The 18395-nt window shown below is 40.5% G+C and overlaps 1 protein-coding gene across 3 annotated transcripts in view; it reads right to left on the bottom strand.

Moving 5' to 3' along the window:
• The window catches only part of MYOM1 (myomesin 1), a 75220-nt gene that overhangs the window by 14958 nt on the left and 41867 nt on the right, over positions 1–18395 (bottom strand). For all 3 annotated transcript variants that reach the window (XM_041477575.1, XM_041477576.1, XM_041477577.1), the window contains 16 exons: positions 18114–18310; positions 17254–17380; positions 16341–16525; positions 15490–15604; positions 10968–11124; positions 9974–10080; positions 9806–9850; positions 6232–6368; positions 5262–5406; positions 4627–4686; positions 4309–4376; positions 3631–3744; positions 2981–3068; positions 2239–2277; positions 2040–2145; positions 83–246 (listed from right to left, as the gene is read on the bottom strand). In XM_041477575.1, coding sequence (XP_041333509.1) covers positions 83–246; positions 2040–2145; positions 2239–2277; positions 2981–3068; positions 3631–3744; positions 4309–4376; positions 4627–4686; positions 5262–5406; positions 6232–6368; positions 9806–9850; positions 9974–10080; positions 10968–11124; positions 15490–15604; positions 16341–16525; positions 17254–17380; positions 18114–18310 — 1854 coding nt within the window. The remainder of the gene's footprint in view (positions 1–82; positions 247–2039; positions 2146–2238; positions 2278–2980; positions 3069–3630; positions 3745–4308; positions 4377–4626; positions 4687–5261; positions 5407–6231; positions 6369–9805; positions 9851–9973; positions 10081–10967; positions 11125–15489; positions 15605–16340; positions 16526–17253; positions 17381–18113; positions 18311–18395) is intronic.

Here is an 18395-nt window from a genome sequence, read left to right as displayed (position 1 = left end):
GGCAAGATGCTGCTGTAGTGCTCCCACGCTGCCACAGCACACTGTCCACACGGCGAGGATGTTAGCAGAGGGAATGGCCTACCTTGTCCAGAAAGATCCACGGCCTTTTTGTGCGTTGTGTTGCCATCAAAGAGTTCCATTATGTATCTGCCTTTGTCCTGTGGAGTGGGCTCATTGATCTGCAACCAGATCTGCTCCCCGGTGACACCGGTCCTCATCCGGTCTGTGAACTTAATCTGGGTATCACTGAAAAGTTCAAACCAATGTTACCTTTTGGTTTTACCGGAGTATAAAAAAGGTTTGCTTGTGTTGAGTCACTGAGCACATCTGGAGTTACTAAATGATTTCCAAGATGCTATGGTATGCCACCATATTCTGAAACCTTTGAAGTCAAACCCTTGCTAGAATTATGAGCCAGCTGGGCAGAATTGGTGTGACAGCCTTTCCCTGTTCAAGGTCCAGCTATCCTCAGAGCTTGCGGAAGAATTATGCATCTCAGTCTATGACCTGAGCCATAGAAAAGCTGTACCAGTCTAAAAACCAGATCACTGAAGGGTAGCCCAGGCATTCAAAAATGTTGCTATTCTCTTTTTAGCATAGGTTTATTTCTGCTTGGGCAAAACAAAAGTATACAGGGCTGTATCTACAAAAAAAACCCCACTTTTGTCAGAAATGGTGTTTGCCCAATTTGAATGATTTCTGATGCTCTGCTATGTTTGGAATTTAAACACACTTTGACATAAGCATGTCAAAACCCAAAAAACCCAACAGCCTCCTCCCTCACCCCCCAAAATCAATTTCTTAGCTTTCTAGCTAAGCAGTTAATAATGAGGCAAAAGATATTTGCCAAATAAGCTACTCATTTCCTTGTTATCTTTAAACTGATAACTTTGAATGCACTGGAGAGGAAGAAAAAATTTTTTTCTAGATTAATTTGACATGCTTCAAGATGAAACAAGTTTCTAAAAATGAAATGGAGAAAAGAGAGAAAGAGAGAGGGGGAAAAAAAGCCCACAATACTTCATATTCTCTTGCACTTATTTGAAATACTTGGGACTTTGGATGATACCAGGTCAAAATTGGTGCCAAGAAACAAGAGGGCCTCAAATGGCTTGCATTTCTCTGTCAGGGTGCTGGTTAACATCAGTGTCAATAATTACAGCAAGCCAGGTACAGCACATCCTGGGTATTCTGTGCCTCATTTACGTGAGTTTTATTGAGAGATCAGTAATTCAGATTCCATCATACAGACTAACTACTACCATGTCCACAGGAAGTGAAACAGCAAGAACAGTAATAATGGATTTGAAGTGATCTAAGTTGTTTACTTCTCTTGTTTACTTCTCTGGGTTTTCCACTGCAAGCTGTTTGTGCTGGCTGAGAACTCAAAGCTGTCTCATAGATTTGGATGTGCAACTCCCATTAATTTTATGGGGAGCTGGGCACACAAATTCTTTTTTAAAATCTCAGTTCTTCTGTCTGTCTTGGTTACGTTTGTAGTGCTTGCAGGAGGGGTTGTCTGGATTTTACTGCCCCAGGCACATGCTGGAATTTGCTTTGCCTCCTAAAAATGAAGCCATGCATTAAGAGGATATGCCTGCTTGTCCCAGTTCCACTGAATTGTGGCTTCTAGACAAGCAGACCTCCAGGGCAGGTATCTCTGAACCCATGATACTGGCCTCTTTTGAAGCCTGATGGTCTCTTGGGTTATATTTGCATCACTCCATAAAACTGAGTCAGAGAAAGATGCAGCTCCCACTGGGGAGCTGGGAAGTGCTCTGAAGCAGCACCATCCTGCTGGCATCCTGTGGCATGGGACTGTCTTTCATGAGAGAAACAACAGGAGGCCCTGGAACTACCACACCTGACTCTCATGCTGATTTCCTGTGAATGTAATTGACTGAAACAAACTCATATGAGATAAGGACTCATGAGAGAGGAGGGGAAACCTGGGCCTCATCTCTCTCACATATCCAGGCTCTTTCTGGATCTATGAAACCAAAATTGCACTGGGTTTTGCAAAGCTCTTTTGTACTTACTTGTGCACCCAGCCTACTCTCAAATCTTCTACATAATAAGTAACATAGGAGTACAGTCTGATACCCTCAGCTGTGCTCTGGATTTTCAGGTCTGTTGCAGATAAAGCTGAAAGAAGAGCACATGGTTTTATGCAGCCATACAGCCATTCATTGAGTTCCACAATGAGTCATTCATTAGGAAAAAGAATTAAGTGCTTACCAATCCTTCTGCATACTTCATTCATCAGATCTGCAAAAGCTGTGGAAATAAAATCCAGAGACTAAGACTCTCTGTCTGCAGTTCAAGCACAGTCAACAGTAGGACAAGTACTGGCTCTGAAATATTCTCCCCAGAAGGTTTGAAAAACCAGTTTTTGAAAAAGCTACCTTTTCAAGCATATTAGAAATTGGAGTAATGCAGAAATGTAGCCTGTTATTTTACAGTTTTCAGACTTTATTTAAGTGCATTCTTGATGAATACTGCTGCAGCTGAACAAGACAATGTTTTTGGGTTTTTTTTGTAAATGACACTGTTCAGCTGGAATGCTAACCCATTTATATATATTCTAATGGATAGGAGTGGAATGTTAAGAACATAGTAATCACAGTAAGTGGAAAGGCCTCTAAGTAATTGACAAAATATACTAAAAATATTTTTAAATTATCTAGTTCTGTAATGTTTTTCTATACTTGTAAGTTTATTGATGGCCCCCTGAGGAAATCTGTTGTCATTTTGCTTAGTGGTAATCACTGTATGCTCCCAAAATTATACAGAATCCAGATGCAATAAGCTGTATTCAAATGTTATTTGAACTGAAAAATCTCAGTTTTTCTAATCAGATGATATTGTATGCATGAGGACCAAAGCCACAAGAAGGCAACATGTGCAGATGCCTGTATTGCCCTGAACCCACTTCAGTCCTGGTATCTGCTGGTGTGGCTGACCACAGCCAGGTTCTGACCTGTGTCCTTGAGCTTCAGCTCGCTGGAGTCCTTTCCTCTGTCATCCTTCAGTATGACTTCATATGTGCCAGCATCTTTCTTAGAAAACTGCAACATTGCAACGATAAAACCAGTTTTCAGAACAAGTATTGTAGAAAAATATAGGTTTTACTTGTGAACCCAACTGATATCCCATCCCTGTCCCCAGCAGATACCTGATGCCTGAGGCTGCCCCATGCTCCCCAGCTGCCCTCCTCCTGCCTGGGGTGGTGGGATGGGCTTTGGCAGGAGGTCCTGGGATGCAGGATCTTGTCCTACCCCAAATCTGCTGCAAGGCTGGGTAAGAACCAGACCCCTTTGGTGACTCAAAGCCTGAGTGACAAGCACTTTCCAAATGCTATTCAGAATAGAAATGTGGTCTCAATCTGTTGCTAAATTGACATGCAAAGGAAGTGACAAGCTTATTATCTCTTCTGTCATCATTTCCTGAAAATCTGAACAAGCAGTTACAGACAGACATTTGCTTTAGTGAAAACACAGACGCCTTATGAGCTTTTCCATTTTTAAAACCCACTTCCTTTTTCAATTGTTCTGCTGGAGTACCAGATTAGATCATATAACTCATCTGACCAGTAATTTCAACTGAAGGCTAGTGAAGACAGTCACTCACCTCTGATATCAGGAGAGTACACACGCCATCCTTAAAGTCATGTTCTTCATCTACCATTATCTCCCTGTCATCTTTGTACCACACAATGTGTGTTTCCTTCTTAATATTAGCCACCTAAAATGGATGAAAACCACATTCCAATTATTCACTTCATCTGAGCAGGGGAGCTCAGTGTTGTAATTTGGGTTAGCTTGTTCTATGGTTTAGTGTGTTCAGGTCTCTCACAGAAGAACAGCAACCTTTAATACCTGATTGCAGGGAGTTACTGCAGGCCTCCATTTTAAAATGAGAGAGACAAGAGGGAAAATAACAGGGATGCAAACAGAGAGAAAAGGAGACCAGGGAATGAGTTGATACTGCCCAAGGAATTTCTTCATGCATAAACAGGCCAAAAATGAATTAGTCCCTGGATTGACAAATACTTGTCATTCGTTTTCAGGTGTCTTTCTCTGATAGACCTGAAGAAAGAAATTCAAGCTATTTTCCAACATATTTTGTTACATGCAATGAGCTGTTGCCTCAGCAGGATTAACCTTTGGAGGCTCTGTCACTGTCCAACATGCAGCTGGAGTACAAAAGCAAAGGGCATCTCTTTAGCCCCTTCCCAGCCATCTAGGTAATGGTAGGCCAGAGTGGTGTACTCTGAATATTGTACTCAGGGTTTTCCTTGCCCCTTACCTTACATTTCAACATCACGTTACACTCATCAGTAACTTCCCATCCCAGTTTATCCACGAAATGAGGACCTGTTTGAAATTACAGGTATATTTTTAATGATCACATCAATGGTATTCATAATGCAAAATGAAAGACAAATGTATTTTACTTGACAAGAATTCTGTTATATTTTAATGTGGTTTTATTTTTCCTATTTCTGCTTCAGAAGTAACCACGTAACACAACAAAACCCATGTATTTCAAATGAACGTATATAACTATAAACAAACTCTTAACAGACTAACACACATGTGAAACTTATAAGTATTCTATTATCACCTTGTTTCCTATGCCACTCTTTGCTCTGGAAATCTGCTTCATCCCGTAGCTTCTTGAATACTAGGAATTAAAACCAGTAAGAAATACAAGGTTAAACTTCATGTGCCATTTGTACAATGCTGAATGTCACCATAACAGTTCAGTCTAACTCTGTCCCTTGGATGTCAGTGAGAAGCTGGCCACAGGATCAGGTTTTCACTGGACATTCGAGAGGGTCAGAAGCTGATTATGACTATCTTAACTTCCCTAGCTGCTTGCAGTCATCAGGAGTTTTATGTGTCCTGCCTGATGATGTGCAATCCCCAATCATACAGCTCCTGGTAGGAAGGCAAATGAGAGGCAGCAGAGTCAGCAGCTGCTTGAGCTCTAACAGGTGCAGCTACTTGTTCCCAGCTGAATGGGCTTTTTATATGGGAAATTTTCATTTCCCCCATAGGAAAGCAAACCACAATATGCTGCAGTATTTCACATTTCTGCAATAAGTCCCATTTCTCCCATTACTTTAAAAATTTCAGTTCACACACATGCCCTGTCCTGTAGGAGGTAGGCAAAACTGTGACATAAAAAAACTGGAAGGTCTGTTGGTGTTGAAAACAGTGAAAAGCCAGCCCACTGCACAATACAGATTAGCCTACCATCACCAATGAGGACAAGACTAGACTGATTGGTTGCTTTTCCATCCTGCAGCTGGAACGTGTAAGTGCCTTCATCCTTCTCCTCAAGTTTATCCATAATCATTTCAATAAGGCCAGTATTCTTGTCCACCTTCATTTTATATTTCTGCAGGAGTGGAAAGTAAAGCAACAATTAATACAGGTCAGTGACAGAAAATATTTGTGAAGTGTTATAATGGTCTCTTTAGGAGAAACTTTGTTTTCTTTATTTGGAGTTCCTCTTCCTCAGGTTCCCATTTGTTCAGATCCCTATCCTATTCTAGATTCACTATCTCTAGCTCCAGCTCCAAATGTACAACCAAATAAATAAATCTGTTTATTTACTGATGCGGTACAAGCAGATGTCATGCCTGTTGCACAGAGAGTACTATGTTCCTTTTCATTAGAGAAGTTTAGATTTGCATCTGTTCAGAATTGAGGGTGATTATATTGTACAAGGTTGTGTCTGGAATGCCCCCTCTCTGCCTTCTATCTGCTATCAGTGCTGCAACAAAGTCATGCCATGTCCTGTCTTTGGGGGTAACAAGTTCTGCAGCTGGAAACAACCACTTGGGAATTTTTCTGTGGTGTTATAAATTCCTTCAAACCACAAAGAGAGGTGAGGACAAGGGTATTCTAGGGCTCTAGATGAAGGAGGTAGGAGGAGTCTGGGCAATTGCAGTGATTCCTTGAAGACCACAGTTAATAGAACACGTGGTATTCACAAAAGTGGCAGGAAGACATATAACTTCCCTTTATAAAATGCATCCAGTAGAATTCATCTGGACCTCAGAACTATGGGTAAAATCTTTCTAAACGTGCTTTCCATGACATATACTATTTCTCATGAAAATTCATCAGAGTGGAACACTAGTTGGAGGTATACTAGAGACACTAATCCTCATTGATACTCATGAAAATACAAACACATGTAAGCAGTGAAAAGCCTTACCTCTCCATTGAAAATCTCCTTATCATTAAATACAAAATTGGCCTTTGCATTGCCAGACAGTTTTTCAGCTTGCAGCCAGAATCTCACTTCTCCTTTTTCCAAGATTTCCACTGCCAACTCAGAGATAAGTGGGACAGCTACAAAGAAGAAAGAAAGGAATGATGTCTATTTTGCCTGTGCCCCAACAGCTATTGCCTGCTACAACCAGAAAGCCACTTAATCCATCCATACTTGAATACTGTATGCAAGGTAACAAGCTCATAACATCTCTTCACATAGACAGAATGCTTCTCCACCCACACATACCTAGAATGACAGATGAGATTTAGTCTTTTGATCCTTCAATCACAAGGTCTGGCCAAACTAAAAGCGTTCAAGATTTGAGTTGTGCTCCATTCTAAAACAAGGCTATTTCAAATGCAAGCTGCAAGTATCTGTGCAGCATTATGTGAGTCTGTATGCTGCAGACCCATGTTTAATGAGTTGTCTAATAATATTACTGTAAGACAGTGAACTGACTCAGAGGGGAAAAAACCAAAACAAAACACAAAAGATCTCCAAGCACAAAGCCAGATCAGAAAGTCAGCTGCTGAGCTGTAGTTGGGAGATTTTTGAAAACACTCTGATCCTCTGCTGAGTGGAACCTCCATGTCCAGAATCCACCAAATATCCCAACACATCCTTAGTCTCCCCAGTACATTTTGATTTCTTATAAGTAACCGACACCCCCACATACAAACCAATTCAGTGTGTCAACAGGGAAAAAAAAAGTAAAAATCATGTACTATACCATAGGTAACTCTTTTTTAGTTAGCTAGCTCCTGTTAGTAACCGTCCTCAGCTTGGTTTCACTTTAAATTTTCTTTAAGACACCATAATCAACAACATCAAGCACGATGAGTTAGACTCTGACATGGGGGCATATTGCTCATCTCACTGACTTCCGCCGTGTTATCTGTATTGGTGGATGTGCAGATTTTCAGTAAAAATCATATTCTCAGCATTATGTGTGCTGCTGTGTATGAGCTCCCTCCAGGCTGCACTTTCTCAGTAGTGCAAAGTCTGTGTTGCTAGGGTGTAGCACGGAACAGCTGAGGACAGTGCACAAACACGTTGCAAAACACATGATGATATAGTCATCATGTGTGTACAGACACACCTCCCAGGGCAGGCTGGTTTCTCTAGCTCAGTGCATGCAGAGGCTCAGCTGCAGCAGGGCAGGACTGGGACCAAAGTAGTGTCTCATTGCTCTCATCCTGCTATTTGCACTGTGGTTTTAGTGCCTGAGGGGCACAGGATCTGCCTCTGATAAAAACAAAGCTCCTGGGAGGTGAGGCAACAATCACTAGGAAACAAAAAGAATTATGGAAAAGGCACATGCTTAACCAAAGTGGGAAAAGCCTGGAGGCTGGAAGGACAGCATTGCCATGAGGGAGTGGGGCAAAGACAACCCCATGGAAGTGTGTCCCTGCTGTGCAAACGGTCCATGTGAGCCTTCCTCACCCAGCACATCACTGTGTGTGTAAGAAACAGAAGAAATCTCAGGGTTTGCATAACTTCTTAAAACAAAGCAACTGAAATGCTACAGGAAGCAAGTGGGAGTGTGAATAGACATCAGGCTGCACTGCTTTTGTCTCACTGTCAGCTCTACAGAAATTTTAAACCCCCACTTGGATTGCCTGTTATTAACTAAGAATATCTTAGTCTAACATGGAAGAGAGAAAAGTATCTCAGCAGCTGTTAAATAAATGGCTGAAAGGATGCAAAAGGATTCTTTTTTGGAGAAAATTCTGATCGCTTCTCAGCCTAAAGGAACTGGACAAATTTGCCTTGAAGTCTGCCATGAGCAGAAGTCTTATTTAAAATATTTCCATAAGCACCAATAGCTATTTTAGGCATTTTCCAGTGGTTTTACATCCTATTTGTATAGCATTACAAATTACTGGCTGCACTTGACAGGCAGCCCTTGGGCAGTTGCTAAATTGAGAAGCTGGAAGAGTTTCTTTTTACCTCGTACCAACACACTCTTGTACCCATACGTGGCTGTGTTCTGTAAGGCTCTTATTCAAGCAATCCATTTTCCCATGGAGTTAGTGGCTGCATGTGTTTCTAAGCAGAAGTTCCAATAATTGCTGCTCAGAAGTACAAACAGCTGAATCTCACCCCCTAGTTGCAATATATATTTTTCTTGAAGTGTACACAAGGGCCCAGAGTGGCCAAAGCATATGAGACAGTTTCCTCCTTAAGGATACTTTCTGCAGCAATCTCCCTTTTCTGCCTGTGCTTTCTGGAAGATCATGCACAGCTATGTCCGTGCTGAAACAGTGCAAAAAGGATTATATGATCTGTGTCCTGAGGAGCTTTTTTTGTGATATTGGTAGTGAACACAAAGCATGGAAGAGTCCTCAAGAAGGGAAGGGTCAGAGCAAGTAAGGTCATGCAACAGCAGCAAGGTTTTGTGATGACCAACTTGTAGTGTGAAAATATAATTAGGAGAAGATAATTGGGAGGAGCAGGAGTAAACAAGGGTTTGTTTGGACTGTTATTAAGTTATCAAAAGGTGATACAGTATGTTGAGAAGAGTAGAGCCGATGAGAAAAAGATGAAGAAGGAATTGAGAAAAAAGATGTAGGCAAAAAGACCATTTCTGTAGCCAAGGATGGGCCAGGCTGAGAGGTGCAATGTGGGCTGAGTTGGAAGAGGTGCCAGCAGTGCATGCACTAAGCTGAAGATTTTAAAATGCAGGCAAAAGTTTTAGTGCCTGGAATGAAAAAGAAGAGAATATAGTGGGAGATGAGACCAGGTTTAGGTCTCATCTTGTTGTGTGCTTTAAGATTCATTATGTAATCCACTATTATTTTTCCCCCATTTATTCAAGTAATATTCCAATAAAAATAACCAAATCGTGATACTACCAGGGTATCATAAATGTCTGTGGAATTGGCAAAAATACCATCCCAAGAGCACAAAGCATGTTCAAATTTTGTCAAATGTTCCAGGAAAGAAGGAAAGAATGAATTTCAGCAGGAAAATTCTGTACATATAGGTCATTACAGCTGAATTTACTACACTTGCCAAATTTGTTAGCCTTAAATTTAACTTATGTTAACTTCGGTTGGAGTAAAATTAGAGAATCTTTCAAATTCTGGTTTTCAAATCAGGTCAAGCATGCTGTATTAAGTATTAAAGCCCATCTGCAGAAGAAGCAAAGCCAATATGATACTTATTTTCCAGCTGTTATACAGACTTATTATATAGACCAGTAGCCTGCAATAGTTTGGGAAGAACGTCAGTAATATACAAATGTAATGAAAGAGGGAGAGAAAAAAAAAGAATCTTAAATTTTTCAATCCAAACCCACTTTCACTTGAAATTGCTATAGTGACTTCCTTACCTGATGGTGGCAGGAGCTTTGTGACCACAGACTCATAGAATGGTTTGGGTTGGAAGGGACTTCCAAAGGTCAGCTAGTCCAAGCCTCCTGCTATGAGCAGGGACATCTGCAACTAGATCAGGCTTGTGATACCCCACTGCATGCAAAGCTCTCCCCTACAGACATGGTTGATTCACTTACTTGGGAATTGGCGTTCATGGCTCAGGGCAAGCAGGCGTTTCATTTCTGCAAAAGACATAAAAGAAGTAATATGAGGTGTGTGCATGCCTTTTGGATCTGAGAGACACAGCAGCAGAGAAAAACAGATGTGAAAGCAAACTAGGCATGCTTAGTAGGCATTGTGTCTACCTTCCTCATCAATTGTGTAGCTTGATGAAACTCCATCAGTGTCTGTAACAATACAAGAGTAAATTCCCAGATCATCTTCTCCAAGATCCTTAAAGGAAAGTTTTGACCTATAAGGAAAAAAAACCCCATTATGATGAAAAGGTGAAATCCATCTAAACCAAACCCGTCCTTTCTGTCTATATTACCAGATATGAATAGCCTTGTGTTAGCTTTTGCTCTGAGTGAACAGACAAATGTTTGGCTCTGTCAACTATAAATCAAAGTCCTACCATGTGTGGTACAAATGGTGATGGCACCAAAAGAAAAAAAGCATGCTGTCGAGGCTTTAATGACCCTGGAAGGATACTGTAGATACAAGTTGACTCAGACTCCATATGGCAGCACCATGATTATGGTGGGCCACTGTTTCTTTCAATGTGGCTTCTATCACTAGGAGAGCACATAGGCTCTTCATGGGCTGAACCTGTGCATTCACCTTGCCTTCCTCTGGGAAAAGCCTGAAGAAACAGAGTAGGCTTGGAGATGTTATATAAGTTACTAAATCAGGCGATAGTGATGCTGACATAAGAAAGCCTTGCTTACTGCAGCAGTTCCAAAGATTACAGCTGCGTTACAGGGCAAAAGCATTTTTAAAAAGCCAGATAATTTTATTATTTGGAGATTTAAGATAATAATAATAGGAATAATAATAATAATAATAATAATATCATCATCTGCCTTGACTGACAGGTTGTAAGGTGACAGGGCTCAGATTTTATCTCCCCCTGCCTAAACATCACTAAAGTGCCTACAGAGGAGGTCTGACTCATTCTGTGCAAGCTACAGTTTCCAAATGGTCGGGTATGGATTTGCTGGAGAACAGCATTCTCAGGAAGTAACCATCAAGTAACGGAGGCAATTTTAACTCTTCCTGAGGTCATACATTAAAAGGATGGATTTCTGTGATGTCTAGACCTCTCAAATACAAGAGTATTGCTACCCCTGAGGGTCTTACTTTCCGCCTTTGGTATCGATGTTCAGTCGAGGGTCATCCTCAATTGGTTCATAATTCTTGGACCAAATGAACTTAGAGTCTGGAGACATCTGATCACATTCGAAGTTCAAGGAAATTACTCCATTGTCATCTACATCAACCACCACTTCCTTGGTTCCTTAAAGAGCAGAACAAGGCAATTCCAGTTTCTCAGAGAATTCAGCAAACAAATTTCTACAGATATCATTCAGAGAGTGGATTAAGCAGATCCTTGCCATTTTCTCAGCTGGAACATAAATTGCTGCAGTCTTCGATATCCCTGGTCTTCGACGGACAAGAACAGTTATTTTTCTAATCCACAGGTTAAAACACATCATAAATCAACTGATTTACTTGCGTGAATCTAAGCATACACAGGAGTTGCAGCACTGGCTACGAAAAAGCCTGAAGGGGGTAAAGAAAGCAAGACTCTAAATCCGCTAAATGTCTGAGCTATTGAATAGCAATTTTTATTTTCCATGGTAAGCAGTAGTTAGAGCTTTCATTATACAGCATGCATTTCCTATTCTCTAATAGAGTAAGTGCCATACAGGGAACAACATGCAAATGTGAGCATTTGAAGAGGTGAAGAGGAAGCAGTCAAGTCGTCCCAGCAGCACACATTTGTGACTGAGGCACATTTTTGGTGACACTGGCTTCGCTCAGGGAGGTTGGTTTAATTGCTGTGCTTGGCATCCAGCCCTGCTGCTGTCTGCACCATTAATCCTGGGCCCACAAAGGGAGTGAATATTTGCAATTAGCTGCTTAAGTCACCCACCAAGTCTTGCCAGTGCCTTCAGTCATTGAGCTGGATAGGGTGACCCAGTTTGTCCTTTAAAAGGTCTTGGGGGTGAATCCTGGGCCAGCAACCTGAAGGTGCCTCTATTCTACTCCCTCACACCCCAATGGAGCTGAGGGAATTTCATCTGGGATTTGGGCAGCCCAGTGAACTTGTCATCTGTGGCATTAATGTTCATTTCAACAACTTGTCTGAGAATGTCAGGGAGAGCATGTGCACTGAGAGGGGCTGCAGAACATCCAGCCTTCTTTTCTGAATAGCTCTGAGCTGGATCTCGCATCTGAATAGGGCACTCATGTTCTATTACTTGGGCTAAGACAATTCTGGACTGCCCAGAATACTAATGACACACTTTCTCCACAAAGTATTGTACTTCAAAGACAAGAGCCTTATTCCTGACACTGAGATTGAATGCTTTATTTTCAGCATAATTCTTAGTGACCCTCAAGCATAGTAAGAGATTTCCATGTTTCGTCGTCCTAAAACGATACATGTCTTTTCCAGCACTGCGAGCAGCTCCTTAGTCTTCACACTTTGCCGTAAGCGTTTAATGAAAGATGAGATTAATATTCCTACTTTGGTACTGTTATGTACCAGCCCTAGCAGTAGTGAAGCACATTAAGTACCAATATGTGATAAATGAAGTCTGAGACCTACAAATATTTTACTAGGCAACAGTATATTTACAATTTTTTGTTATAATTTAATTTATTATATGTAAAATTCAACGCTTGAAATTTCATTAGTGTTTCATTTCTTCTAGATCATTAGCCCATGAATCTTTTGTTGGCACTTTATGTGACATGGAAAGAATTACAGCCATAAGGGTAATTTGAACAATACAATAGAATCTTTTACAATTGTTTCAAAGCATTCTTATCGTAGCAACAATGTATATAGCATTTATTTCCCAAAATGATGATGGAATTTACCTCTAATATTTATATGAGTAAAAAAAAAAAATTGTCTACATTACTGACCACATTTGAAGAACTCACTCCACCTATCCTGCAAAGTGGAGGCAAAGAAGCTGCCATAGTATTAGCAGTCTTAATTTCCCTCCTCTAGAGAGCTTGGTGGTTTCAACATATCATCCAGAGCTTCTCTTAGAGTCACAGTAAGAAATAAAATACTTACATGTCATATCACATCGCATCTCCATTTATCTGAGCATTTTATTGCATTGAAAGGAAAAAAAGAACATAAAGCAGATATCTTCCACACACTCGAGGTAATGGCATTTTGAATACATCCAGTCGGAAAAGTTGAATGGGACAGTTTCCTCAATTTCTGAGGTTCAGGCCCTTCTAAAGTGGCTGATGCAAGCTCATAATCTAATTTTGCTTTGTATCAAGATAAACAAGGACTAAGGGCAGCAATACAAGAGTTGCAGTCTGCTCTTAGATTTTTCTTGTTTCCTGTGAGATCCATATATGCTAAAGTGCTTTTGTCAAAAGCCAAAATTACAGATCAAAAGTAGTCTGGATTGGTATTCATTTATATAGAATAAAGACAACTGGCACCCTTTGTATGAAAGCAGGTATTTTCATTCAGGATATTATTTGCTTGCATTCTTTGATTAGAAATCTCAGTTGTCTTACAATTTTACACATTCACCAAAAGTAGCATTCCAGCAGGAACTTTCTAGAGAGACCTGACAATATTTTGTCTCCATCCCAGGTGGTAATAGAGGCAGCACCAAATTATTTGTGGTAATTTTTTAAAAATTGTGTGATTGTTCTTGACATTTTGTGGTTAGAGTGAGAAAGGTGGAAGCCTGCTCAAGAGGGTGTTTTTTGAAATAATTGTTTTTAATAAGTTTTTGTCTTTTCTTAATACCTTTAAGAAGCTTAGTTTGGTGGATTCTGTATCAGCAGATCTCAGCTCAAAATATGGGTCAAGTAGATTTGTACACGTAAGTAATTTTCAGTTTCCCTGAGTGTTCATTTGGTTAAATCCTCACTTTCTCGTGATCCCTCAGACGTCATTCCTATGAACTCTCCTTCTCTAATGGTGAGGTCTGTAAACCAAATGTTCTGCTCAAATTTACCTCTTTTGAGTGAGCACTGAACACAGTGTACAATTTTTTTTGGCCATGTTGGACATCTTCACAAGAGTTTGTTCGTATTTTTTCTCAATTGTAGTAACATGGTCAACCCTTTATTTAGGACACTTGAAGAGTGGTATCATCACAATGTTTTTTCAGAAGTATGATACACAGATATTAACCCTCAGTGAAAAAGGATTAGCAAAGCCAAAAGTTTAATATTAATAGTGGCTTAATTATCTTATTAGAAGTGGCTGCTGTATATAGCTGTTTTCAGGAACAGCTGTTTTCAGAAAATTTTTAAAGCTTGCAGGTTACTATTATTAAGGTTTTTCTATCACCTTGCAGGTGATAGAAATAGCCCTGGTGCTTCAGCAGCTTATAGATCTGAAATTATGTTTCCTATATTTTTTAAAGATCCTGTTTCAAACCCTTCTTATTCATACAATTACTAACCTTTTTTTTGTCCTTGTATCCCAATCTTACAACTGATGCTTTCAACTGATCATCTACCCCTTCCAGTCTCTTTTTCCCATCCCAGCTCAATAGTAGTCACCCCAGCCTCCCTACTCTGAGTCTTCCAGTTCTTTTACACCCCTAGCTTCACACCTCATTTTTCAGGCTTTTCTGACTTCCAGCCTCACTGAGGTCTAACTCAATACTTTTTAGAATTTTTGCTGCCCTGGTCATAAGGATTGGGCATCTATGAGAGCTGAGCAGGAGGATGTAAAAATTAACCTAGGGGTCAGAAACTGGGAAAGGATCCCAGGGAAATGAAGTCTGCAGGTGTAGGAAGGGAATTGTCAGAGGAGAAGAGGGTGTGTGATGGATCCAGGTTGAGTTGTACACTTGCACCTTCTTACATCATACTAACCTTATACTAGATTTGTTTAAAATATCTGAGATTTTGTATTTGCACCTTGTAGGACCTTGCACTTCTAAAATAGTCTATAGATGAGGAAGCCTCAGGTCTGTGCTTGGGTTTTCTGTTGGGGGCTTGGTGACAAAAAAGTGTTGTCTCTGACCAGTCACCTCTGTTACTTGTACAGCTAAATAAAGCCCAGAGGTTTCCTGAAGTTCCAGGTATGGAGATGCTGCCTTTGCACTGGTTCCTGTGTTTCCTGCTGATCTTACAGACACACTGTAGCCTTCAAGGATGCCTCCAACAAAGAACTGCACAACTGAAAGTGGTCTTCAAAATGACTTCACTGTGCTTTTAAAGCCTTTATTTTAAAGGCCAAGACAAAAAAAAATTATTTTCTTTTATCCTTTCTACTTTACATAAGAAAAGGAGAATGATAAAGCATAAACAACTGGTTTAATACAGGAAAGGAAGGTTTTATATCTGTAATATTGTTTTGTTAAGCTGGTCTTACTTGGTCCTCTACTTATGCACCTACCTGTAGAGACATGCAAATCTTACAACTTTATTTTATCTTTATATCCCTCAACCTGTAGTTACGATAAGAAAATCTGTTCTGACCTTAAAATATACCAGACAATGAACTTAAGATATGGCCCTTAACTCATATCTTGCTTCATAAAAAAGCTTGACTTGAGAAGGACCAGATTCTTGGCACATAGCCTGCAGGTAAACACATTGCACAAAGAGGAACCTGTGTAAACATGATGACAAAGAGGAAGTCTTTCCAACGAACCTGGTCGTGTTTCTGCTATGACAGCATCTGTGACATCTGATGGCTTCCCAACGCCAGCCTGGTTTGTTGCCCGCACACGAAACACGTAGCTCACACCTTGTGTCAAGCCACCAATCTGGAAGAACCAAATATATGTGTAGTGGTGCGTTGCAAAACACTGATTTTAATTTCACACTTATTAAGATCAGAGTGGGTATTTGACAATTCTATTTCCTTTCTTGTTTTGCTTCTTTTCCAGTTATCTTTTTTTTTTTTTTCATATTCAATTCCAGAGTGACATGACTAATCTGTGTGACTTGCTCCTTCCTTGTGTGCATAGTTCAGGCAGCGTCATTGCTGTCATTGATTTCTTAGCAAAAGGAGGACTGGTTTTGGAACAGGATGTTTTTAACTCATGTACATTGACCTCTGAAACATCATAGTCTTTAACTGCAGATAAATGTTGGCTTCGAAAAATTAAATTATCAGGGTAATAAGCACCAGCCACACCTATTTAGAAACAAGAAGGAATTTAATAGTACAGATTTAATTGCAGTGCCTTGAGGAATTATACTGAAACTGTACCACCTGAGGATACTCCTATAAAACATATATGAAAGGATCACACTTTATAATGACTTGTCTTTCAAATATTCTGAAAAGTATAAAAATAGCAAACCTACTTCAGACTTATCTCTAGAACTGCAATACTGCTGATCACGTATTTCAAAGTCATTCCACAAAATTATGTGTCATATGTCCTACTGAGTATTCCTTTCAGTGGAGCCATGATCAGCACAGCATGATGATATCAAAACTGACTTCCCCAAGATTATGCTGCTATGCCAGTATTTGAATCTTCAGCTATTTACCTTCAAGAATTTCTTTTGAAGGGGTTTCTCATTGACACTTCTCCAGCGTTCCTCCTTTGCTTCAGTTTCCTTCATATCAACATAATAACCAACTATGGGACTACGACCAGAATACACTGGTTCCTTCCACAGTAAAACCAGAGAGTCTTTCCTGACTTCTGTGCATTTGACATCATGGGGTGGCCCTGAAATGTAAAAGTTGGGGTTGTGGTGTCAAAATAAATCCCAAAGGGACCAGTGCATAAGACTCCAGAACCAAAACCAGACAGAACTCAAACTGTACACAGAACTTATATAACATTTAGCTCCTCTGTATCATACCTAGACCCAATGTACAAAATACAACCCATGCCAATTAAAAAGACTACCCCAAAACACAATCTAATTGGTTGAGATTGGTATCTTGATCAAATATTCATGAGCTTACAAAATGGACAAATAATCCCCAAACTCTGGGAAATAAGTTAATTGTTAAGCTAATGTGCTGCTTCAAGGACTGGTCTAAAGTACACTGAAGTCAGCGGAGGTTGTTTTCATTAATTTCCATGAATGCTAAAAGGTCAGGGATCTGGCCTTGTAGTGATACATTTAGACAAGGGTTACAAGACCCCATTCTTCTCTGCCTTGTACCTTAGACAGGTATTTATGTCTAGTATTTAAAATAGAAAGCAAAGTGCCAGACACAGTAGAGGAACAAAGAAGAAAAGATAAGGAAAACTAAAGAAGCTGCTTGTAAAATGCTACTAATTAAATAGGGATTATGTAAGGCATCATTGTAACGGCACGAAATCAAAGTGCTGACGATTCAAGCCTGGCCATGAACTTCAGTGTCCCACTGACTCCCCTGCAAAATGTCCACATTAGATAATCAGTCCCAGAGCACCCCTGGGCTGTGTCCCACTCAGGATCCTACCAGGCACAGCAATGGTCCACTCTTCACATTTGAAGGGCTTGCTGGGTTTGGAGGGTGCCCCAACCCCCGCCAGGTTAGCAGCAGCCACCTGGAACTGGTACACCATGTTTTCCTTCAGGTTTTGGATCTGCAGGATCAAGAAGATGGTACTTATTAACTTTGGATTAGGACTTCAGAAGAAAGTCACAATAATAATTGTTGAAAACAAGAGCATGCGTTTGTGTGCCTGAAGATGGAAGCGTTATAGACATCTTAACGTGATAATTATGTTGGCTTTTCCTCCGATCAGTGATGGAGCACACATGAGTGATCTTAGCAACCCCGTTTTCCTAGCGATAGACACTTTGGTAGCCAGGGAGGAAACAAGGTACTGCTCAACAATCATCTTCATCTGTCTCGTGGTATGGAGCAAGTTCACTTCAGGCAAGAGTTGTCCTTACAGTGGGGTGAAACTCAGTCCTGGCATTGCTTTTCATTCCTAAAGCAGCTCAACGAGGTTGTCTCTAAATTGGGTCAAGAACTGATCACAAAAAGCAGCTGGCACAAAGCTGGTTTTAGCACCAGCAAGCACTGGGATATGTCCACCAAACCAGTAGGAATTCCATTTGTTGTGAGGGCCTGACTTACAAAATATCAGACTATGTCAGTGAATTTACAGATGATAAATGGTGCCAGACTAACAAATAAGTGTACAAACAATTTTCTAGAGAAGTTTAATAGGGCTAAATAAATTTACCATCATGGAATTCAAACCCTCTGAACCATCTATCCACTGAATCATAATTCATCCCAACCCATCTTTGAGATTGGATTTGAAAACAGTGCCTGCTCCCCCAGCAATAACTGGAGTAATCTCTTACCCTGTATGCCCTCTCAGTAACAGCCTTAATGTTGGCCTCCTTCCATTTCCCAGGAACTCCATCAACCACTTCCCTATAGTTCACGTAGTAGCCGGTGATTTCAGTTCCACCAATGGCTTCAGGCTGTTTCCATCCCAGCACCATCGAGTCACGAACACTCTCGAGTACCACGATGTCATAAGGTGGAGATGGAGCAGCTGTTTTGATGTCAATAACACGTGAGTAGGAGGCAAAATCTCAAGCTTGCTTGCACTTACCGTATTCAGGTGGCTCCTACCCTGC

This window comes from Pyrgilauda ruficollis, unplaced genomic scaffold (genome assembly GCF_017590135.1).
Source record: "Pyrgilauda ruficollis isolate IOZ18807 unplaced genomic scaffold, ASM1759013v1 scaffold41, whole genome shotgun sequence".
NCBI classification, from domain to species: domain Eukaryota; kingdom Metazoa; phylum Chordata; class Aves; order Passeriformes; family Passeridae; genus Pyrgilauda; species Pyrgilauda ruficollis.
Note: the sequence above shows the minus strand (reverse complement) of the source record. Positions and strands in the feature narration are given on the sequence as shown.